The sequence below is a fragment of the Stegodyphus dumicola genome, chromosome 8 (assembly GCF_044657685.1).
Source record: "Stegodyphus dumicola isolate Sdum_Otavi_A_Nest chromosome 8, ASM4465768v1".
Lineage (NCBI taxonomy): Eukaryota > Metazoa > Arthropoda > Arachnida > Araneae > Eresidae > Stegodyphus > Stegodyphus dumicola.
In genome coordinates this window covers 21,411,914-21,437,857 of record NC_140775.1, presented here as the reverse complement: position 1 = coordinate 21,437,857, position 25,944 = coordinate 21,411,914, and the positions used below count along the sequence as shown (strand labels likewise).

At 31.4% G+C, this 25,944-nt stretch overlaps 1 protein-coding gene across 22 annotated transcripts in view; it reads left to right on the top strand.

Moving 5' to 3' along the window:
• LOC118192822 (uncharacterized) overlaps positions 1-25,944 on the top strand; it is a 52,018-nt gene that overhangs the window by 11,032 nt on the left and 15,042 nt on the right. For 10 of the 22 annotated variants that reach the window (XM_085821650.1, XM_085821652.1, XM_085821656.1 and 7 more), the window contains 2 exons: positions 1,655-1,767; positions 19,842-24,824. In XM_085821650.1, the coding sequence (XP_085677776.1) occupies positions 19,866-23,822 (3,957 nt within the window). In that variant the 5' untranslated portion in view covers positions 1,655-1,767; positions 19,842-19,865 and the 3' untranslated portion in view covers positions 23,823-24,824. Of the gene's footprint in view, positions 1-1,654; positions 1,768-5,820; positions 9,461-19,841; positions 24,825-25,944 lie in introns of those variants that run through there. The other 12 variants (XM_085821658.1, XM_085821660.1, XM_085821662.1 and 9 more) reach the window with 4 other exon arrangements.

The window sequence follows — 25,944 nt, the reverse complement described above, 5'->3', positions numbered from 1 at the left end:
AAATACCTGTAATAAACAAAAGCAGCTGAGCTGCTGAAGTAATGTCTGATGACTCATCAGCTGCTAGAGAAAAGTACTTAAATTTGGCAGCAGTAATCTGTAATTGTTTATTAACATCAACAGATAAATTTTCTATTCTTTGAATTGTTATTTTGTTGAGACTCACATTTTAATATTTCTTCATAGATTCGGGGCATACTTTCTCAGACGGCAACAATATACACTCTTTTTCAAAATCGCTGTCAGTAAATAGGTGTCCACTTTTAGCAATTAAGGCTGTGATTCTCAAACTAACTTCAACACAATTATCTAATTGTGAAAATGCCTTTGTAAATACATTCCTTCGTGCAACGAGAGAATAGCGAAGAGATTCAATTTTATGATTTCGAGCCTTTCCCTCAAGCTTTGTAAATGTTGAATGTTTCATGTTCTAGTGTCACTTAATATTATACTCCTTCCAAGCACTAATTGTAAAATTACATATCGAGCATGCCATTCTATTACCTTGCTGCACAAAAAAGTATGTCATTGTCCAAGCCTCTGAAAATTTCCTATTATAATCTGCTACTTTTCTTTTCGTTTTTGATCCATTCATCATGGCAAGTAACTATTAAAACCACGTGGAACAAAATTTATGTGTCGGTGGTTCCTTATTCAAAATGATATTTTAAAAAAGTTAAATATTCAAAACAAGAAACTTCTTAGTGGTCTCAAAAGAAAATTAAACATACAAGTGATAAAACAATGTATAGTCACAAAGCCAGAAGTGCAACAATGCAAAGCAAATGAATGTAGCACTTCCGATCTGAGCATATATTTTTCTTTCCCTTTGAGTAACACATGTGTGCAAACATACTCATGTTACATTATACTACAGACCCTTCCTCAGTCTGTGTGCCATACAGGCTAGGAGCAGTTTTCGTGTTCAGGCAATGAAACTTGCTTTGGTTGATCCTGGAAACTTGGCTCAGTGCCAAATCTCACTTTGAAAAGAGAGGGTAGAATGGGTAAGGAAGGGAGAAACAGTGAAATTTTTTCTGCTGTCAATCCCTTCTAGAGACAACTCATAAGTCAAAACACAAAAAAATTTTGTAGAGGTCTCAGCGGGTCACGAGTTGACGGCTATCGCAGGTCACAGGTTGTGCATCCATGATGTTATGTTACCCTTTCATAATTGTATGTGCATCATCTACTAACCTTGGAAAGTTGTCCATTGTATAAATTATAAGGTCTTTTAAATTTATCTTACCCATGGCCTCATATTTCAGAATTTTCCTATCTAGTCAAATATTACATCTGCATTTTATCTTTCAAATTAAAAAAATGTATGTAACTGGCTTAACAAACAAGGTATTTTAAAAATAATTGTCATACATCTCAATAGTTTAAATCTTTACTTTATAATATATATAAATTACATTAAATTTTTTGCATATATTTAATTAATATTTGTAATGTAAAAAGCAGATAAAGCCCTATTTATATTACTAATATGTGGATGCTCACTAGATTAATTTTGCTATTCTACCTTTACCTCTGAGTGTTGTTTTGTCAAGGATATAATTCAACAAATGTGTTAATAAATTCAAATTTGAAGAATGAAATTTAAACATATATTGTCTATAATTATTTAATGAAATTCTCTCTTTGGCAGAAAAAACTGACTTATTAACTTCATACTTGATCTATATACATCATATTTTTTGCAAGACTAATCTAGGAGAATTAAACAGCACATGGAGTGTTAGGAGGAAGAAAAAGGCTTTGGTAAGGAAAAGAAATAAAATCTTTAAAGAAAAATTTGGATTGTGTATTTTGAAAATTTCATTGCGTAAATTATTGTATCTGTTATTAAACACAATAAATATCTTGTGAATTTTCTGAAATGTCAGAAGTATTCTCTATAAGTTGTTGTAAATAGAATTAAAAAAAAAGTTGGTGTTTATTTTGAATGCAACCACCTTGCCTAAAGTAGGCAATTTTTTTTAGAAAAAAAAATGATAATTTATAATTGCAAAAAAATTTCTATGTACATATAATTAAATATTTATTAGGTATGTAATTTTAATTAAATATTTACCTTGAAAGTTGATCACTAAGCCAACTTATAAATGAGTTTTTATTTCTTTTATTATAATAGAAATTTTATGGCAATCACTTTAAGTATAGATTCAAAGCAGCTAGTCCCTTTAATAATCAAACATAAAATATTGTATTCCTGTAAAAGTTTTACTATACTTTCTTCTACTGCAGTTTAAAGTCACAATGTTTTAAAATTAAGTTTATAATGCAAAATAAGAAGTTTTATGTATAAAAACCATTGAAACCTGAAATGCATTTCAAAAAAGTATGCAAAAATGTTTTCCTGAAGTTAGAAACATGGTTATCAGAGTTTGCCATATCCTGAAAAATTTCCCAACTTCTACTAAGTGGTTATGCTAATATCTAAGTACCGTAAATTTGTTGTTTTGAAACAATTATTTCACATAAATATTTATGTTATTATTGTAATTTGCTTCTGTGCTAATGCTTTATGTAACTTTTAGGAGATAATAATAGACTTTTGGTGCATTTCAAGTCCTAAAATCAATGGTTTTCTATTGATTGTATTTCTTTCATTGTAGTTACAAGTTGTGCAAGTATATTAATTATTTAAATAGTTTAAAAGAGATTATTCTTCCTCTTTCTTATGGTGTGTGATTGATTTAATGTTTCATTTAATTTAACCCTCTGTGTGGCATAGGTTTTGGATTTTATATGTGAAAAACTAAGTTGTTTGCTGTATTTTTATAATTAGTTATTTTAGTCTCTGTTTTCATAAATTTTCATTTATTAAAATACAGATTGCATAATTGAAGAAATTAACAAAAAATAAATATTTTATGCAGTAAAATAATATACACCAAATGACAAAAAAAAAAAAAAAAAAAAAAAAAAAAAAAAATTTTTTTTTAAAGCTTTCAGATTTTATATTACACCCAAAGGAGCATTTTTTTAAGGTTTTGTATGCTACCTTTATTTATTAAATATCATGTTCTTCGCACTTAAACCATAAATTTCAGTCCAACAGCAATATCGCACAATATTTAAAAGAGCATATCTATAGAACTTTTAATGCACAATCTTGCATGCTGAAGATAAAAATATTCCCCCCTCCATACAGTGTTGCCATTGCTCGCTTTGAAATCGTTGTTTCTTAATCAGAAACTCATAAATTCTTTACAAAATATAGATTAGATAATAAAACAAATTTCAAATTCAGGCTTCCAAATGTCCATGCTTGGGTGGAGGCATACATTATTCAAAATTTGATAGCTTTAGATACTATTGTTTTAATGCAATGCAAGAAACATGCATACATTTATGCAGATTCTCCATTATTTAATTTTTTTTAATATAATATAGGGTCATAATATTTGGTGGCAACAATTTCAAAAGTGATTCGCAGTTTATTGTGAACCGATGCAAAATGCCAAAACAACCTCATGGCCGAATAAAGGTAGTCATGCCATTCAAGGGTTAATAAAGTTATGCAGCTAATTGTTTTAGGAACTATTAAAATTTTAATATTATTCATGTGCATGCATAGCTTACAAAAAGGGTAATATTTTAAGATTATTTTGGGCTTGTTAAAGATTTTTTACAGTATAGTATCTAGAAAAACATTTAATGCTACTAAATCTGTTACAGGTTGATGCTTTCATAGTGCTAATCTCTACAGCAAAGCACACTATTAATTCCTTAATTTCACTTGCAAAAAAACATTCTGAGTACTCTTATTCTGGAAAATTTTAAACAGTTTTTGCCTCAATTTTATCCGTACAGGTATACAACCAAATTCGTCAATGGGCAATTGTGTCATAATACTTGTACAATTAGTAATATTTTCACTTGAAAAGAAATTGTACAATTAGTTAAAAAAAAATTTTTTTTTAATTCTACCTTTCACTCAGATATAAAGATTTTTTCACCTCAAAATTGAATTTAGATATTTTTAAATTTAATGCTGAAATTATTTTTAAAAACTATTTTTGTGCATACCTTTACTTAATGAACAAACTAAAAATATCATAATTTTATTGTTTGGACCATTAGATAGAACACGGAGAAAAATTATTTGAAATGGAGTTCATACTTAATTTTCAACTTAATTTACTGGCATTTCTTGGTCCATAATTTTGATTCCAACATTTAAAAATGTGTGTCATAAAATTTTCACAGATTATACAATAAATTTTTCATTCTCTTTTAAAACAAAAATCATAAAAATAATAATTAGAAGATTTTCTAGAATGTTTTAAAAATATGCTGCAATATGACATTCAGCTGAAGAGGAAGTTGCTTTTCTTTAGGCATCATGTGATTTCTGTTAAACTTTTTTGAAGATATGACATCATTGTATATGACACCATCCCCCCTGCTTTTACATAATTTTCTCTAGTACTGAGTTTATTTATTTATGTATTTTTTTCATTGCCTCTTGCTAGATATTTTGCAAAGAAATGAGGCTTATTCAGTGGCGGATTGGCCAAAGAAATCGGCCCTGGCAGGAAAAATATGTCAGCCCTAAGGCTCCATATCTAATGTCATTATACATATGAGTTATCATTGTCATCACCATTATCATCATAAAAAGTACTTTTATAAAATAAAAATATACATTTGCAGAAAAGCAACACTTTATTCATATACAGAGAGAAATAAATAACAATGACTAAAAAATTATATAAACAAAACAGCAGTCGATTCATAATTAACCATTTAAATATTTTTTAATTTCTGGCCAAAAGATTTGGCTAAATTTGCTTTAGCCAAAATATCTTGCTCTATGTTCATCAATAGCAACGACTCCAAATTAGCTTGCTTTGTAGTACTCTATATTTTACAATTTTTAATTTTGAAAAAGCTCTTTTGCATTCAACTTGCATTATAGATAAGGTGAGTACAAACTTATAAATAAAAAAGACATTAGCGTATGCATTACTATATAAATTATATTTCAAGAGTTATTTATATACAGACAAGACACAATTTTTTCCAAAATTGCGTATAGCTTTGAATAAATGCTCATTAATAGATAGAGCACTCTTTCCTGACTTGGTATCAGATTCAAAATAAGGATTTTCTATTGAATTTTTTAGTATTTCCTATTTAATTACTAGGTCCTGATATTCATCCTTAAGATTATCAATTGTTACACCTGCATAGTACCCTAATGATATAGATAAATAGTCTAAAGAGTTTAGGGACAATGGCGTCTAAAAGTTTTGGGGATCGAGAAGTGATCTGCCTTAACTTCTTATGCCCTTTAAACCTATGTTCCATCGATGGGGTTATCCATTATAAAACTAAAGACAATAACTTCGAATTGTTTGATAGGGCTATTGAAATTATAGTCGGACAATTCTTCGTCGGCCATTTGTTTCACTTTTCGGCATCTTCTAGCAGGTAGTCCTTCTATAATTATATCAAAACCCAGCCATTCTAATTTTTTTATTGCAACTTGTTGCAAATAATTTTTATGCGTTAAATATTAAATCGAAGTTTCTAGAAATACCTTTTAAAATGCTTGGAGCCTTCCTAACCATATTATATGCTAGGATATAATGTAATCCTTTCATCTGCAAATAATTTGTTACCAGCTTAGTATATTGAAATATTTTCAAATATACGTGAACAGAAAAATTTTTTCGGACAAAAAAGTTGATATTTTGTCCGGAGTAGATTTTGCGATTTGTCGTATCTGTACATTTTGTATATCATTCGAAGATATACTTTTGAGTGAAAGTATTAATTCTATGCACATTCCCTCATGCGCAGGACTGTCTTGCCGAGTCATCTGTGTCGATTCTATCAATTGAGTTTCTTGATCGGCTCGAAATCACTCCGACCCACCACGCATCTGCCCACCAGCCCCATCTGCCACTGGGCTTATTATAGCAATCTTCTACCATTATGTAATTGCTATTTCTTCTCCCCAAAAGGGTAAATTTTACACTTAGAACTCATTTATTTTTCTTTTCCAGTGTTATTTATAAAAACAATAGGGTTTATGGATCGACTGTTATTTAAAATGTCTTACAATTAAATCTACCATGTCATTTTTTATTTTTCCATTTTATAAGTTTATATAATTTTTCTCAGCGTTTTGGTTTAAAAGTATATGCATATATATATTTATTTAAATAACAGCATTCACAGTCTATAACAGAATTGTATTTACATCTGTTACGAAGTTTTGTAAAGAAAGCAGTTGTCCTCTGTTTGCACAGCTAGCCTTTAGTCTGAAATATGTAGCTAGCTAGATTGAATGTTGACTGCTCAAGCAGATAGTGTAGATGAAATAAAAGGCATTTTTATGTAGATTTGGTATTGATATTTAATATTTATATTACCTATTATCAAAAATTCAGTGTTGTAGATAATAATTGCAATTGCAGAAAATAATCGTTAATTCAGGATACAGTCAAAAGTCGTTAATCCGGACTCGTCGGGACTTAGGCGATTCCGGATTGATTTTTCCGGATTATAGATCATCACTTTTAATCTTGTAAGATGGCATGCAGAAATTATAAAATTAAAAATATGAAACTGTAATTTATGAAATAAAGAACAATTATGATCTAAAGGGTATCAAAATTTACAAAAAAAAAAAGCTTAATATTTATTTGTTTACTTTAGTAAACATTTCTTTCAATGTAAGTTGTTTAAATTGCTTTGTTTTTTATGTGATAATACATTCTCTTTAATTCTATAAACAGACATAATTTCTTGTTCAGTTACAAAGTTCCGCTGTTCAAGTCCTATAATTGCTGTGTCGAGAATACCGACTAATTTGTCAATCGAAATTTTTTTGTTTTCAATTACCTCTGTGTCACTTTCTTCACTATCGGAAGCGAATTATAATGACGAGGAATTTGATTTAAATCATATCAAAGACGGTGTACATCGAGATGAAATACTACATTTAGAAGGAATTATAAGCCAAATAAAATAAAAACATCTACCCTGAAGATAAGGCTAGTACTGACAGATCAACTTCCAATTCATTGCGCACCGCGGCGTTAAAGATAAAGAAAGTTTAGATAAACAAAGGATATGCCTTTATCCATTTTTTGCAGCAATTCCACATTTTGTTTAATGGACTTCGAAACATACTTTCTCTTTGTAGATCCTTTACATATTAGTAAATATATATCAGAAATTCTATTTGACATAATCGAAAGTTCAAGCTTACTTTTATAAAATTGCTCCAACAGTCTGCCGAATTCAGTTCGAATAATAAGCCGAATCCATTTCGAAGATTAAGGAACAACGCAATCTGCAACATTCACTGAATTAGATAATTTTAGCTTAGCTTATACTTTCCGTTATACATTAAACGCGCATATTTGCAGCTGTAAAGTTCTTACACGTCAAAGCGACACATGCGCAGAAAGTTTGTAGCTTTGAAGTCCGGATTATTGGTGGCTGAATTAACGACTTTTGACTGTAGTACATATGTGAAGAATGATTTTTGGAGTAGCTGTACTTCAGTATTTAATGTTAAAAGCTAAAATTTGAGATATTTCACTCAAAGTACTTATTTAATGCTAATTAACAGCAGCTGTCTGCTGAAAAATAAATTGCTGATATTTGATACATTGTGATTCTATAATTTTAGAACCAACTTCTTTAGACTAACTGCTCAGTCAGATAACTGGGCAATTAGATTCTCTCTCTTTTTCTTCTTGTAGGCCAAAATGCAAAGGAGTTTTTTTAATTATTATTTTTTATACTGTGTTTTATTCTGATAAAGGCTATAAAATTAGAAATAAAATCAAATTAGTTCCATTAAATTCTTCCATAAAAAGTATAAAACGCAGTTAACTTTTAATAGCAGTAGGCAATAAAATTACTTTTTATTTAACTTTGCTTATAGTTCTGTGAAATAAAATAAAATAGTGAAATTAATTTTTTATTTATGTAGTCCTAAAACTAAAGTGCAATTATATTTTTTAATGTGCAAAAAATAAAATAAAATAAATGTTTGCTTTATGTACTCATTTCTCTTCAATTAAAATTAACCCAGATGCTGGCTGTGTTTCTTTAGACTGTTTTTATGAAAGATTTTCATAACAACGATTTATAGACTAAACTAAGAATGGTAAATGTATATATGACATGGTTTATAGCTGTACTTTATGGGTAAAAAATAATGCGAACATCTGCAAAAACAAGTATGTAGCATTTCATATCTGCAGTACAGCCATGCCACTTGCCACAGATATTTATCACATGCTAGTCAAAAAGGGGAATGTATTAGTCTCTTAACAGCTGTCATATGTGTTGCATGCACCCATCCTTTTCTTGGATACATCCTGAAAGATTTTACAAGAGGCATAATTGTTGGAATGCATTTAGTCAGAGGCTGGTTTATAGAAACAGCAAAAAATTTAGGCTGTGCAAAGAATATTGTATCAACGATGACAGTGTACACAAGAGATGATCAGATGTCATCTTCAGAGTGTAATAGTGGACAAAATGACTAAGGACACACAGATGTTGAAAAGCATACTGGTATGAAATCACAAGTAATCTCTGTCCCAGATAATATCCAAAATAAACATTCATCTCCAGAAACCTGTTTCAGTCAAAAGGGAACTCCATGCTGCAAAACTTTATGGCAGAATGACAGTTTGTAAGCTACTGATAAAATCATATATTGCTTTTAAGTGATGTCTATGGTGCATAGCTCACCAAGGCCTGGCTCCACAACAGTGGAACAAGTCATCTGGTCTAATGGATCAGCATTCACCAGATTTCAAACAACTAGGTACATTTATGTCTGGGAATACCCAGAGAAGCTTTTACCCATGTCTGCATTTTGCCAACTGTGAAGTACGGAGATGTCTGCTTATGGGTATGAGGTGTGATATCTTGGCGCTTGTCATGCTCCCTTGTTATTATCTACATCGGAAGATCAAAGCTGATAAATGTAGGAGCGTCCTGGTGAATCATGTTCATCCTTTTGTTCTCATTTTATTTTCTGGCGATTGACTGCATTTTCAAGATGACAGTACTCATATGTGGGCTGTAAGGAGGGTTCAAGCATGGTTTGAAGAGCATGATAATGAAATAGGCTAGCTCTTCTGACTTGAATGTTTGTGAGTATGTTTGGAATCCAAACTTTGTGTTTGAATTCTGCTTTCAGTTATACCAGAATTAGAGACTTCTCTGCAATGGGAATAGCTTATATTCCCTTAAATGTTATGCAAATGCCCCATGTTGCATCTGATGCATACTTCAATCAAAGGGTGGTCTAACCGCCTGTGAATAAAGATTTTCTCTTACTTCACAAGTGCTGCTATTAATTTGGACCTTTTCTGATTGCCTAATGTAATGACATGTTACTGAAACCTACAATTTTTATATGAAATATGGGATATGTTATTGAATTAAATTATATGACTATGTGTGATATGTTGTTATTGGCTTACAGTAAATTATTTTCTGTTGCAAGTTAATAAACATTTCATATACATTCATTTTAATTAAGTGCTCTTAAAAATGTATACTATACTTACTGTTTAGTCTCTCAGATAACTTAAATATACAACATTTTAGTAAATTAATCGTATAGTATACATGGTCTTAAAATAAAAGCAAGCAATACAGGTCATTACATTTTTCTGTTCTTGAGGGGAGTTTTACTGTATTTCAAAATAATAGTTTATTGAAAAGATCCTCATGTATTATAAATGTTTGATGTTTTTTTAAAGTAGATAATCTATAAACAAATTTGTTTCTTTCTGTATCCCTCCCACACAAAAAAGGGAGGAATAGAATATTACTGAGCAGAAAAGTTAAACATATTTCATATCTAGTGATTTTTGTTTATTATTACAATTTAAATTTTATATAACAGAAATTAAGTTTATAATTAATGCAAAAATAATATTTAAATTATTGTATCAGTATGTAATGCTCATAAGTGTAAAGTAATTATTGAATGCTGAATTTGTTTAAAATATTAGTGCTGAATTTTTAAAAAATTTTAAATCCCCAGTTTAAAAAAAAAATTCTTGATTATTAAATTTTTTTTTTTTTTATATATATATATATATATATATATTGTGAAATGTAAATCACAAAAATAATTAGTGATTAGGTAGCATGTAAAATTAAATAGCCGAAACTTATGTGTGTTGAAAACTCGAGAGTGATTAGAATTTTTAAGAGTATACTTTTTAATAAGAGAATTCAAGAAAGATTGGTAGATAGCATTTGATAGGGTAGGTTGATACATTTTCTGATCGTAGTTTGCTTCATTAGCTGATGAACTAACATGAATCTATTAATACTAAAGCATATCTGGAGTAAAATAGAATAGTATCTGCGACTTGGTATGTGCAATGTTCGTAAATAAATTGTTGTTCGAAACAAAATGGTATTTGGTGGCTAGGTTTGCAGAATGTTACATGTTAAATGGCATTTTTTTAGGCATTCATTTGAATGTATCAGCAACAGAGGTTATTTATTATCTTGTTATGATGTGTCTAATAAAATTATTTCCTGTCACATTAATAGTTCATAGTGCATGTGCTAATTATAAATCTTGGGCGAACTCTATTTAACATTGATTATGTTTTGGATTATGTGTTATCTCGATGATATAGTAGGTATTCAGTTGTTGTTTGCTATATATTTGTGATATTTGCTGTAAATTACTCTTTGGCTCATGGCAGAAATCCTTACTGCAGTGAGTGACAACATCCATCTTTGCTGTGCAATATGCATATGTACTCGCCATAACACTAGGATGCCACTTTGTCAGGATAAAAACTTAACTTTTCACCAAGACTTACTACTTACTTCTCACCTTACTTTGCCCCTTCATTGCCAGTGTCTGGCTTCGGCTCATGTGTGCTTTTTTTAAATGTTAAATAAAGTTTGTGTTAACTGTTGGTTTTATGCCTTTCTGATAACCATCTGATGCAGTCTAATGGTGATGAAACATCACCATAGGCTCCCTAGCATTTTATTATTATGCATATAGAAATATATGTGTATATATATAACTACAAAGCAATTTTTTTAAATAAAATATAATCATGTTAAGTATTTTCATGCATTGAACTGCTGAAAAATTATCAGTGAAAACATAAATTAAGAAATTCAGAACTAATTTTTTGCAAAGACCAAAAGTTGAAATTCATGAGTTATAAATTTCAAATAATGCTATAAATGCAATAAAGAATTTAATAAATGTTAAAACCAAAACTCTTCAAACAAGCAATACCCCAATTAAAAAATATCAATGAAATTTAAAGAAAAACAAACATAATAGAAGGGGGAATTCAATCAACTCAATGCCACTTTGTCAGAAGGAGGAACACTGAAATCTCTCTTCCACAAAAGTCCTTCCTTTTCTGTTTCCAGAATTAGCCGATGAACTATTTCAATGTATTTTAATTTTAATAGTTCACCCAATAATTTTGGCCCCTCCCAAGAGCATGGAAAAAACAAAGTAAATTCTAATTACATTCTTATACCTTAAATAAAGAGAATTCTATTTAAAGAATTGAAATGTCAGTGATATATTCAAATCAGAATTTTACCTTTAAACAAAGATCCAAAGAATTTAAAACATAAGTGAAATTATAAAACTTCAGTTGAAAAGACTTGATTAAAACTCGCAAGAAGTAATTAAACACTTCGAGCACTTTCATTTAGAACGCAATCGAAACTATGAATAAGATCATTAGGGTAGTGATGTGTAGGTTTGCCATTTTGGCTTCATCGACAGAACTAAGGTACTGTGGTGAGAAAGTAATCGCCCAAAAGGGAAAACAAACATTGGAACAAAAGATAGAATTTTGAAACCTAAAGAAAAACTCTTTATACCCAAACTATCTAAAACTTAATAAACCTAGGAACACCAAACAGAAATATTATTTGATATTGTTTATTTTGATCTACGTAGCGTATTCGGAAACTAAGTACCGTTTCATTCTAGCGCCGTCGCAGCGCTGTGGTAGGCGTCCCGCGCATGAGCACTAGTCTTTCTTGTTCACTGATTTTCAATTGCCGCCATTTTGTTGCTCTATGTTGTGTTTTCAGTTTGCTGTGCACATTCAAAATGTTTAAGACAATTAGATCTCCCGCTGACTGTGAGATTCGTGCCGTGATTAAATTTTTGAATGCGAGGAATGTTAAACGGCCGAAATTTATCGCCAAGTGATAGAAGTTTACGGTGAATACGCGATAAGTGATGGAATGGTGAGAAAGTGGGTAAGAATGTTTAATGCAGGTCGAACAAATGTCCACGCCGAGGCTCAGAGTGGTCGGCCTTCTGTTGTCACCGATGATTTGGTAAGGAAAGTTGATGAAGCAATTCATGAGAACAGACGCTTCACAATGACAACTCTTTCAGAGGCATTTCCACAAATTTCACGTACTGTTTTGTTCGAAATTGTGTCTGACCGCTTGAATTATCGCAAACTGTGTTCCCGATGAGTTCCAAAAATGCTCACTGATGTTCACAAAACAAAGCGACTTGGTAGTGCCCTGACATTTCTCACGCAGTACAGTGATGAGGAAGAAAACTTTTTAAACCAAATTGTGACAGGTGATGAAACTTGGGTATGTCATTTCACACCAGAATCGAAACAACAATCGATAGAGTGGAGACACACTCATTCTCCGAAAAAACAAAAGTTCAAAGTGACAATGTCATCACAAAAAATCATGTGCACTGTCTTCTGGGATAGGAAAGGCGTTTTGCTTACTGAATTTCTTCCCAGAGGTGAAACCATTAATGCAGCACGATATTGTGAGACTTCAACAAAACTAAGGCATGCCATTCAAAACAAACGAAGAGGAATGCTCAGTAAAGGAATTGTGTTGCTCCATGACAATGCTCGGCCCCATACTGCTGGTGTCACTCAATCGTTAATTCGACATTTTCATTGGGAGCAGTTCGATCACCCGCCGTACAGCCCGGACTTGGCACCGTCCGACTATCACTTGTTCCTGCACATGAAGCGTGAGCTTGGTGGCAAGCGCTTTGGATCTGATGATGACACGAAAAATGCTGTGGAGTCGTGGTTATCGAAACTGCCGGGAAGTTTCTTTCACGATGGTATACAAAAACTGGTCACCTGCTATGACAAGTGTTTGATCATTGGTGGAAACTATGTTGAAAAATAGTTTAAGACATGTATTTTCATGTAAAAATAAAATTGGATTCGAAAAAATTGTTTTACTTTTTTTTTTTTTTCTATCTTTCTTTCTTTTCTTTTCTTTTCTTTTTTTTTTTTTTTTTTTTTTTTTTCCAAAACGGTACTTAGTTTCCGAATACGCCTCATAAATATTCATAATCTTGCAGAAATTAAACTTTTTTGTAAAAGAAAGTATTTTAATTTTTCTATTATTAAAATTATAAATTGGAACTCCAACATATCTAAAAAAGTTATTGCAAATACTATTATTAACCAAGTTATTAGATTTAGAAAAAGTTTGCTGTGAAATAGAAACACAAAAAGATCTCACCAAAATTTTAAAAGAAAATGTAATTCCTAAAACATTCATTAATAGTCTTTTAAAAAATCTGGAGTAGTCTACACCCTGTAATACTTTTTTAAACTATGAATTTTTTTATCTGAAAGCTCCAAAAGAGAAGGATGTTTTGAAAGGTTTATAGGATTTTTTAAATTATTTTTTTTCTTAATTACTATTCTGTTATTAAAACAAAGGCCTTCATTATTCAAAGTCATCAGGATCAGCCCATTATGTGAAGACTTTTTACTTTTCTAATAATATTTCCTTCACTTCCATATACCTTTTTCTGTAATTTTAAATTTAAAAAAAAAATTTAAAATCTAAAATTCGATTTTATAGATTTTTCTGCTCATTTCTACAACACAATTATTAAAAAATTTTTGACCATTTTTTGGGCACCCTTTTTGAATCTACTGTTTTTAAAGAATAATTGTTTCCAAAATTACTGTTTGATTTACTGATTACCGTATTTGACGGCATATATGACGCACCCTTATTTAGACGGCCACACACAAGGGAAAAAAGTTTCAGTAGCGTGGTTTTTTTTTAGTTCTCATGTTTCGTAAACGCCAAATAAACACTAATTGAATGCAATTACCTTCACATATAAGACGCAAGTAACTTTTTTGAGACCAAATTTAGGAAAAAAAGTGCGTCTTATATGCCGTCAAATACGGCAATTGATTTTAATCTGAATTTTTCTTTATTCCAATTTTTGTTTTAAAAGAGTCAGAATTTACTTAAATTTCATTTTAATTAATAAAGTAATCTTTTTCTTTTTCAAAGTTAAAATTTTAATAGAAGTATCAAAAAGATTTTCTTTAGGTTTCAAAATTCTATCTTTTGTTCCAATTTTTAGCTTTTTGAGCAATTACTTTCTCACCACAATATTTTAGTTTCGCCAATGAAGCCAAAATGGCAAACCTATACATCATTACTTTAATGATTTTATTCATAGTTTCGAATGTGTTCTAAATGAAAGTGCTCAGAGTTTTTAATTACTTCTTGCAAGTTTTAATTCTTTTCACTAAAGTTTTATAATTTTACTTACGTTTTAAATTCTTTGGATTTTGTGCTCTTTATTTAACTCTTACACTTCCAAACCGCCCCACACGACCGTACATTGAGACAACCAGAACCGCCCGAAAACGGCCAAGATTGCAATGTTGTTTTCTTCCCTCCCCCTAATGTGTGCAGTAGTAGGCGCAGTTTCTCCAAATGCATTGTATCAGTTTACTACAGACTTGTCCTAAGAGGTTTCTTATTTTTTGGTTGCTCATGACATTTCGTTGTTGATTCTTTTTTGGTACAGTGTGCTTTTAAATTTTAAACAGCAATAAAAATGCAGTTTAAAAAATTTAAGGATTGTATTTATTTTTAATCAATTTATTCCTTCCTATACAAAATCTCAGTCGTGATTATAACAAGGCCACAAAGGCTTGTTGGTCCGACCTTCAGAATAGGTTTGTAAAGAACGGATTCAAAGGTTAATGGAATCTTTGTTAGAAAGTACAAAGGATGTCATTGAAATCTTCACACCTATTTTCTGCATTAATGGACGGGGAGGGGAGGAAATTGCTGTGAAACTGGAAAAGTATTTCGGGCGGTTCAGTATTTTGAGGATGTAGGTTAGCGAAGGGTCTGGATTTCAAAGAGTTAAAGGTAAAATTTTGATTTGAATTTATCACTGAAGTATTTTATATTTCACTTATGTTTTCAATTTTTAAATAGAATTCTTTTTATTTAAGGTACAAGATTCTAATCAAAATTTATTTTGTTTTTTTCTTGCTTTGGGGAGGTGCCAGAATTTTCGGGTGAACTATTATAATTAAAATACATTGAAATGGTTCATTGGCTAATTCTGAATACAGAAAAGTAAGGATTTTTGTGGAAGAGAGATTCCAATTAATTTCAGTGTTCCTCCTCCTGATGAAGTGGCATTGAAGTGGATTGAATTTCTCTTCTATTATGTTTGCTTTTCTTTAAATTTCATTGATTTTTTTTAATTGGGGTATTGCTTGTTTGAAGGGTTTTGGTTTTAACACTTATTAAATTTTTTTATTGTATTTATGGGATTAAGACACAATAACACGCCGAATAAATACTGATTCAGAAGTCAAACAACAATTTTTCTGCTGCCAAAATTATTCAAAAAACATCTTCCATTGGAGAACTGGATTTTCTAGAGGCATTTCACATTCATAAAAATCTTTCTGTTCTAGTTAACGATCCTAATTCCAATCCAAATTTGCCTTCGGCTTTTAGAGAAATTATGTTTTAGTTCTGGTTTCGCCAACAGATGGCGCCACTTGATTATTCTTGTCCAGGCTTTCTTATCTTATCTAAAAATTATTTCCTATCTTGTTCATTTGCGGTTTTGCAGCTGAAGATGATGGTTCGGTAAAACCATCGAAACTAGTCCTGTGAAAATTTTGTGAATTAACGCTGATTTTTGTTGTTTGACTTCTGAATCAGCATTTATGGGATTATTTGAAATTTATTATTTACGAATTTCAATTTTTGGTCTTTGTGAAAAATTAGTTATAAATTTCTTAATTTATATATATATATATAATATTTAATGGAAACTGCATGAAGTGTATAGGAATGCAATCAAGATACATTCAAATAGAGGAAATTAATTTTATTACACAAGACGTGCTTATACATAATTTGACAGCAAATGTAAAACTCTCTCACTCGATGAAATCTGCATGATTGAAACATGGATCAAACTGCCTGACCAGCTTTCACATCCTTAACCAGAACATTTTAGCAGAGACTGGGTATTGTTTCTGTTGTTGTAGCTAAATAATGCAGTTGTTTTCCCTTCATTGTCTCTCTCACTTGAAATGAATACTGGACAGATGCTGTTTCAGGGTAGGCAAGAGGTAAAAATAATTGAGAGTCCTCTTCCAAACCATAGGCGAGACTTTTCCATTCTTCTCAAATGTGTAAAAGCAAATGTTCAATATTTCATTTGTATGATCTGATATAACTGAAAAGGAAATGACATAGCTGTACAGCCAATTTTTTTTTCCAGTCTAGTATAAAGCTGTACAGCATGGATAGTGAATACAGTCAAAAGTCGTTAATTCGGACACCCATAATTCGGAATGATCTATAATCCGGACGTCAAAACTAAAAACTTTCTGCGCATGCGCCACGTTGACACATGCGCAGAGGCGTTCACGCGTGCGCGTAAGACCTTTTACGACTGCGCATATGAGTGTGCGCAAGTGCAGAATACGTTTTCGCGTGCGCATTTTATGTATAATGGACATATAAGCTAAAATTATCTAATTATCTATTTCAGTTAATGTTGATGATTGCATTGTTCCTTAATTTTCGAATTGCATCCGGCTTATTATTTTTTGCAGACTGTAAGAGCAATTTTATAAAAGTAAGCTTAAACTTTCGATTATATCAAATAGAATTTCCGATATATATTTGTTAATATGTAAAGGATCTAAAGCGAAAGTATGTTTTGAAATCCGAAATCTGTTTATCAGTTTCACGCTGCTCGGCGGCGGGCGCCTAATGAATTGGAAGTTGATTTGTCAGCACTATCCTTATCTTCAGCGCAGATGTTTTTATTTTATTTGTCATATAATTCCTTACCAAATGTAGTATTTCATCTCGATATGCTCCGTCTTTGATATGATTTAAAACAAGTTCCTCGTCATTATAATTCGCTTCCGATAGCGAAGAAAAGTGACAGAGGTTATTGAAAACAAAAAAATTTCGATTGACAAATTAGTCAGTGTTCTTGACACAGCAATTATAGGACTTAAACGGCGGAACTTTGTAACTGAACAAGAAATTATGTCTGTTTAATAGAATTAAAGAGAAAGTATTATCACATGAAACGAAGCAAAACTTAAACAACTTACATTGAAAGAAATGTTTAATAAAGTAAACAAATAAATATTAAGCTTTTTCTTTTTGCAAATTTTGATACCCTTTAGATCATAATTGTTCTTTATTTCATAAATTACGGTTTCATATTTTTAATTTTAGAATTTCTGCATGCCATCTTACGAGATTTAAACTGATGATCTATAATCCGGAATCGCCGAAGTCCCGACGAGTCCGGATTAACGACTTTTGACTGTATGTTCTCCAATAAGTTTTCCAAGGAACTCTGGAAGATACAAGTAATAAAATGGCAAAAGGTGCCACTTAAAATTACCCCTTTGATAATGAAGCTATTCATTGAAGTTTTCCCAGTGGTGGAAACAAAGCGGTCATGTTATGTCTCATTTTCAGTTCTAGTGTGGTCATGAAAACTCTGTGTCTCTGGCATAATGAAAATCTGCTAAACAGGCTATAATTGATGTGGTTTGGAATCAAAGTGTCTACATTAAATTCAGATCTTGGAGCATTGAAAAAGCATCCATTGTAAGATGGTGAACAGCATCGTAGCCTACTCCCATCTTAGATGCAGTGTGGCATAATATATACATTTAGTTTTCTTAAATTATTTTGTTAACATATGCAGTGTTAATCACTGTCGCTAATATTCACAGTTCACATGAATGGTTCGAACATCATTCCTGCCTAACTAGAAGTGTGGGCATACTTTTAGATTCATACACTGTAAGAACTTAAGAAATCAATTTGAATGATTTAATTTAGTGAATAAGTTTGGAATTTTTTTAGTTTTATTGTGATTCTACAATTTAAAAAATTATTACGTTCTATATTTTAAGGTAAGTTGTATCACTGCATGAAAGAATGTCATGGTTTTGAAATGAAGAATTATTAGAAATAGTAATCGGTTTTATAAGAAATACCATATGAAAAGGGAAAAGTAGTTATGTTTAAAATTGTTTGAAAGGTACGAAATTCTGAAGAGAGAATCCCCTCCCCGTCTCCTGTGTGCTTGTAAAGCATCGATGTAGGAGGATAGTCATAGAATTTTAATAATAATCTTCCATGTATTTATATATTTTTGTTCTAAAAATGTTATTAATTTTTGTTGAAGTATTAGTTTTTTTATTTGATTTTTAAGATATCTCTTACTAGGCATAATGGAATTCTTGATGGAATTTGAGTGGGTATATTTCTTGCTTACTTTTATAAGTATGTCAGGTATAAAAATATCATTCTTGAGGTGGATTATATTAATTTCCTTTGGAGATTGTCTTCTTATCAGTTATTATTTTTTCATTTTAGGTTATTTTGTGCAGACTTTTTAAAAAAAGAAGTAGAAAAGAGGATTAATGTGGATAAAAATTGCCAACTTTTCACTAGACATTGGCATATTATTCATTGTCTAAAGATTTCATTGAGAAAAAAAATGTGCAATTCATTTGGCATGAGTTTTTTTTTTTATTATTATTATTTTAGCATTTAATAGGAATTTTTTTATTATTTTATTTTTCTGAAAACTGTACGTTTGGGAGGGGGGACTGTAGTTGTATTCAATTTGATTGCATTTCCCGTCTGTTTAGAGCAGATTGCATTTTCCTTCTGTTTTCTCAAGAACAAAGTTAATTAAAACATTTTAAACTGATAAAAGGCAGTTTAAATGCATTTTCTTTTTCTTTGTTTTCTTTTTTTTGTTTTTAAAGAAAGAGCGAAAACTTCTCTGCCATAATCTTTGCCTGAATTTGAATCAAACTATTGAAAATACCAATACTCTTAAAGTTAGCAATATTTGATGGGCTTTTACTTGATATTTATAGTTGCACTTTTGAATTAAAATCTCCATAATACTGGTCAAACGTTCACAAGGGATCAAGTGATTGAAGTTGTTGAAGCAGTAGATAAAGTTCTCTATCTTTGAAGCTTGAGATTAGATCAATTCAGTACACCGTAAAAGCATTATCTATAAAAAGGAACCTATTTGAAATTAATGTTTCTCTAGTCTACAAAAATCGTAGATGGTTACTGTGGCGTGATTTAAATGGTTGAGGAACTTTTTTTGATTTTGACAGTATGATCTCCTTTAAATTTAGCAGTTGTGGGAAGATTTTGATAAATGTTGTTCTTGATGTAGTGGCCCAACCAGGGAAAATGTTTACAGGAATCATGTTGAATATTAAACTTTCTTGTATTTTCGGTTTCTTTTACATAAGATTAATTCGTCTTTTCTCTTGTTTGTGATTTTAAAATTAATATTCCATTTACCAGCTTTATTGAGTATATTTATGTGTCATCTTCTGGTGTATATTTTCTTATTCTTTAATAAAATGTTATATTTGTGCCCAAGGCCTGGATAAATTTATTAACGATTTGGCATCTTGCACATATGAATTTTGTAACAAATAATATCATGTTTTATCTTTTATTAGGTTATTTAACATACTTTGGAGATAATGTCTATTATAATACGACTGCAAAATCTGCCTTTAAGTGCTACATCTGGAGATATACGACACTTCTTTGGAGGTCTTAGTATACCTGAAGGGGGTGTACATATTCTTGGTGGTGAGAAAGGTGATGCTTTCATTGCCTTTTATACTGATGAAGATGCACGTATTGCTATGAAAAGAGATGGCAGTAAAATTAAAGATGCTCGTGTCAGATTATATCTGAGCAGTCATATGGAAATGCTACATGAAATTGAATGTGTTACGAAAGGTAATTTCAGCGAGTTACCTGAGAAGCATTTAACAAATGAGTTGCAAAGGTCTGGAAGTCTCTCTCCTGTATCATTTGAAAGGAAAAGGTACACATCAGGGACTCATCGAAGTAGAAGCCCGTATGAATTTCGGGACGCAAATAGAGAAAGAAGTGAACATTATAAGTTGGATTCACCACTGAGAAGTTGGTCGTCCAGTGCTGGCAGAGTGCATTCACCCCAATTTAGAATGTCAAGATCACCTCGACGAAGAATATCACGTTCACCACTAAGATCAAAATCTCCTGGTAGGAGGTTTTATTCTCAGAATAATAGGCAGTCTCACTCGCCAGTAGTAAGAAAATCAAGATCTCCTCACAAGAGGAAATCACATTCACCAGTTTTAAGGTCAAGATCTCCCAGGTTCAGAGAACAACATTCTCGAAGATCACAGTCACCTGCTACTCGATACAGGGATTTTTCAGACCATGGAAAGCAAGTTATTTCAGTATCTGAGTCTTATACACGCTCAGTTTATTCCTCTGAAATGAAAGATGGGTATCCACAAGAAAATATCCATGACTCAGTATTTAATGATCGTTTTGATTCTGAAATTCAACTAGGGCATGAGATTGAAAGTCGCGAACTTCATCAGATGGATCCAGTGAAATTTTCAGATCAGGATCACCAAAATGCCAATAAATTTCAATCAGCAGAAAGATCCCAGGCAGAACTTGAAAGACGGATAACTGACGTTTTAAAACAAAATTGTATCCAGGAAGCATTTGAAAGAAAAGTTAATGACAGTTACAACAGAGATTTAACTAGAGATAATTCCTTTGAAGCAGGACATGCTTTTAACCAAGACAAAGTATCTGATAGATATGTGCATTTTACTTCTACTTCAACTTTAAACTGGAATACAAACAAAAGTGTAATACCTGCAAATCAGTATAATGCATTGCCAACTTCAGCTCCTAGTGCTGTTCCTTCAAGTATGCTGTCATCATTACCTCCAAATGTATTACCAACACTACAGTCTAATGTAGTGCCATCCCTGCCTCCTAATGCAATGTCATGCCCACCTCCTAATGCAGTATCATCTCTACATCCAAGTGTAGTACCATCAATGCCTCCAAATATGCTGTCATCTATGCCTCCTAATGTGGGGTCGTCCATGCCTCCTACAATGATACCATTCCAGCCTCGTAATGTAATACCTTCATTGCCTCCTAGTTTTTTGCCATCTCAGCCTCCTAATATAGTACCACCAATTCCTCCTGTTATGCCACCACCTGTACTTCCAAATTCACTCCCACCTGTACCTCCAAATGTACCACCATCATTTCCTACTATATTGCCACCAGCATTTCCTAATGCATTGCCACCACCACCAGTGTTTCCAGGTGTTGTGAAAGATATAAATAATGGACAACAAGTAAAGAGCAAAATTCATCAGTCACAAAATTTCTATGTTACAATATCTGGGTTGGATCCAAATTGGTCTTACAGAGAAATACAAACTATATTAAATGGGATTTATGTTCCCCAAACTGATATAAAATGGGAAATTGATCAAGCAGGTTTGAGAACAGGTACTTCGTTCATAAAATTGTTACAGAGGGAAGATTTTGTGAAAATCACAAGTAAAGCAACTTTTCATTTTAATAATAGGCGTATAACTGTGAGTGAATGCCCAGAGTTTGTTTTTCAAACTTGTTTTCCTCCAGACACCAGCATAATGCCTGACCTTACTTCTGCACCTTCAGACAGCAGTGTAATGTCAAATCGTAAAGGTACTTTGGCAGTGAATTCTGATTTGTGTTGTGTTATGAAAGGTTTGCCTTTTAATGTAACGTACAAAGCTATTCGAAAATTTTTCCGTGGCCTTAGTATAGAAGATATATTTATAATTTATGCCAAGAATGGCAAAGCAACTGGGACTGGTTATGTATCTTTTACCAATTTCAAAGATTTTGTTGTTGCTAAATCACGAAATGGAAGAAAAATTTCTCACAGGTACATTGAGGTATTACCATGTTCAGATAAAGATATGATGGAGGCAAAAAATAAATATGGTAGTTCTGGAAACTCTCGGCCAAATTCTGCAACAAGTTCTATTAATAATCCATATCAAGATACAGAAACTCCAAGTTCTTTTAATAAACCATTGCAAGACATAAAAACTCCTATGCAAACAAGGCCTCTATGTGCATTACTTACTGGGCTACCACCATCTATTACATCCAGCAAAATTTCAGCATTTTTTAAGAAGTATGGTTTAAATCCTGATGCCATTCACATTACTCTTAATAATAAAAATCAGCCTAATGGTAGAGCATTTGTTGAATTTTCAAATTTTCTGGATTTTGAAGCAGCTCTTAAATGTCATGGGAATTTTATTGAAAACAATTTAATTTGTGTCAAACAGATTTTACATGATGAAATGACAAAAATATTGAATACTCAGAAAGCAAAGCATAAATTTCAAGGATTGGAACTTCATTTAACACCACCAGACTTGCCTGAAAAAGTACCATACCTCTGGGAACCACCTGATGATTTTGAAAATCAGGGTAAACTTTCAGAGATCTCCAACTCTGATACTTGGCCTACAGATACTGTTATGAGAGACACATACAGTAATCATGGAAACATGCAAAATTTTGAATTTAATAGACCTAGAGAACTTTGTAATACTTCATTAAATATGTATGAAAAGATGGATGTTTTTGAAGAAAACCAGAAGTACAACTCTTCTGTTGATGCATATATCACTGATCGAATTAATGAAAATAGGCAGTATCAAAGTGAGCTTGAAGAACAGCAGATGTACAAGACTTTACCTGTTGACATCCCGTCTGTACACACAGCTTATGAGGAGCCACCTGTCATTCGAAACAATACACAAGAACCATCAATGTACTTTCAAGAAAATTCATATGATATGGATATGGCAAAAGAAGATCCTTATAGAGCTCCAGTGAAATTTGAAGTTAGAACTAAGCAGTCTGTTTCAAAGAACTCCAAAACAGATGATGCATTTAGTCAAACATTTCATGAAGAAAAAAGAAAACTAATTAAATTGTCACCTGACAGACACTATGCAGATGTTGATAAAATTGGTTACTCACACAAAGAAGAGAAAAGAGATGCTTCTAGAAAGCAATATGATTCAAAAGAAAAAGTCACCAAGAGTGAAAGTTCAGAAAGAGCAAAAGACTCTAAAAGATATGATGAAAAGTTTTCATCGAAGGAAGACAAGGACTATGTCAGCAGATTAAGAAGGGATTCCAGAGATAGAAAGACTACAAGGTCTAGGCGAAGATCACCTTCACCACCTAGCAGACGTTCACGCAATAGCGAAAAAGATAGAAGAAGATCACCTGTAAAATCTTCATCGCACCAGCTGAATGAAAAATCTGATTTGCGAAGGTCATCTCCTCATAAGAGAAGAAGTTCAACTGAAAGGCAATGTGTAGTACAGCTCTGCAATGTTCATCCTAGTGTTGACAGTGAGGAACTAGAGTATTTTTTCCGTGGCTTTCGAGCCAATAAAGAAAATTTTATTCGTAGATTTGCGGAAAATGGTGAGCCAACTGGAGACGTTCGTGTGACATTTGAAAATTTGCGAGAAGCGGAAAGAGCTATACGAGATTTAAATCGACGTTACTTAAAAGGAATACCTATAGAAATGTTTGTTGTTGGCTGAGCTAAATGAAAGCTATGAATCTTAAGTGTTTACTGTATCACTTAGAATAATATAAACCTTGAACTTAATTACTATTGAATTTTAATAAGTTTTATGTGAATTACAGTGAAAATTTCAAAACAAGTTTTTTTACTTTATCCTATTGGAAAAAAAAATACTTAAAATTTTATGTTTTCTCATATAATTTTAGGTTATGCAATATACGTCACAGTAATAATGCATGTGTAGTTTGTGGATGAGCCAGCTATTGGTGGTTCATATTATTTCAGCAGAATTATGCTAAAAATTCATACTTTGAATTTAGCATTTTTGTACAAGAATAATGTGTAAAAAATTTCTGAAGTATTTTTATTTAGCCATGGAATAGTAATAGAAACTCCAAAATAAATTTTAGTTTTTTCGTCGAGAAATTAAAAGTGAAATAGATGCTATGAGTTTCCTTATTTATTTCGATCATTGTGGACATTTGCTGAAATGCCATTCATTGCTGTTTACAAAGAGAATATTAGCAGTACTGAATTCATAATGAAATATGAAATTTTTGGAAATATATTAGCTTACAGAGGAAAGGAAAACAGAGAATGCATATTCTGATTTCTTATGACTTATTTGAAACATACTTTTTTTTTTGGACTATTTATGAATTTTTTTTTTTTTTTTTTTTTTTTTTTTTTTTTTTAACTTAGCAGCAATATCTCTTGAATATAATGTGAGAAATTGTAATTTGCAACACTTAATACCAAATAAGGTCATTCATAATTTTGATGAAAATTATCAGGCAACATTTATTTTTATTTTTATTTATTTATTTTTTTTTTTTTTTAATATTGTGCTGTTAATATTTATTATCGTTATTCTGTCTGGCACTATTTTGACATGATTTGTTGTAAACTGATAAACTGAAGAGAGAGCATTCAGCTGTTAATGGTCATGTACAGTGAACTCATTTCTGGCATTTATTTTGTAATTGTAAAATATACTTAAATAAATTCGTCAGTAAAATTGTTTAGTTATTATTGAATGGGAAAAAATAGTTCCAATTAAATTATAATACATGTTTATGTAATAAAAACAGCATTTTCTGTAGACATAAACAAATTTAAAAGAAAATGTTTATACAGTACAAAGTCCGATCATAAAATGTGGAGAATCCTGACACTTAATTTCACTTTGCACTAAATAAAATACCTCTATATTGAAGAAACTATCATTTACTAGCATAAATCTGTATGATCAATAATTTAACTCCATAACTGCCTTTTTGCTTGGCATACATCTCAAACCAAAATATTCTACATCTAAACATGGTTGATTTTACACCTACTAAATTATTTATATCCCTGATGCCAACCTGGAGAGTCATTATTTATTATTTTTTACTTTCATCACTACATGACTATCAACATATGGCAGCTTGAGAAATGACTCACACATTAAATAGTTTTTTAAATAAAATTTTAGTACTTGAAAACCAAATAGAATGGTAACCTTTTATATTGACATTGCGCTTGCCGATGATTATAGAATTCATCCAACTTGCACTGCTAAATGTTGAGTGTGTTGATGATGAGAATTCAAAAGAAATTTCTTTCTATATGCAAAAAATAGGTTTTGTAAATGATTGGTATTAACTCATTTATTTTTCAGATAAGCCCAAGACCTGTGCCAGAGCTGGTGTGTTTCATTGGGGGTGAAATTTAGGGAAGGCAGAATTTTTATAGTTTAGGGAGATGTTTGGCAGCAGAGTTTCAAAGCTGCAATGAATGCATTAGGCTGCAAATTGTCTAGGGCCAGCCTTGGATAACCCTTAATTATATATAGAAATTTATTTATTTCCTGACTGTATAATTTGGATTTTCAGTAATAGTTTCTTTTTTACAAAGGAGGATGGTAATATTTAAAGGTGAATTTTCCACATTTCTTAAAATCACTTTTGGAGTATGTCATCTGAAACAGCATGTTTACCATATAAAGCAAAAATTTTATGAGCAGTTTGACAAGAATTTTTGTTTCCCTCTTTTCAAATAAAAAAGTATAATATGATGAAAATGAACTTGGGTTCTCCATTTTTAACACTACATTGAAACAAAAATTATACCATAACTTATGCTAGAATTATGCA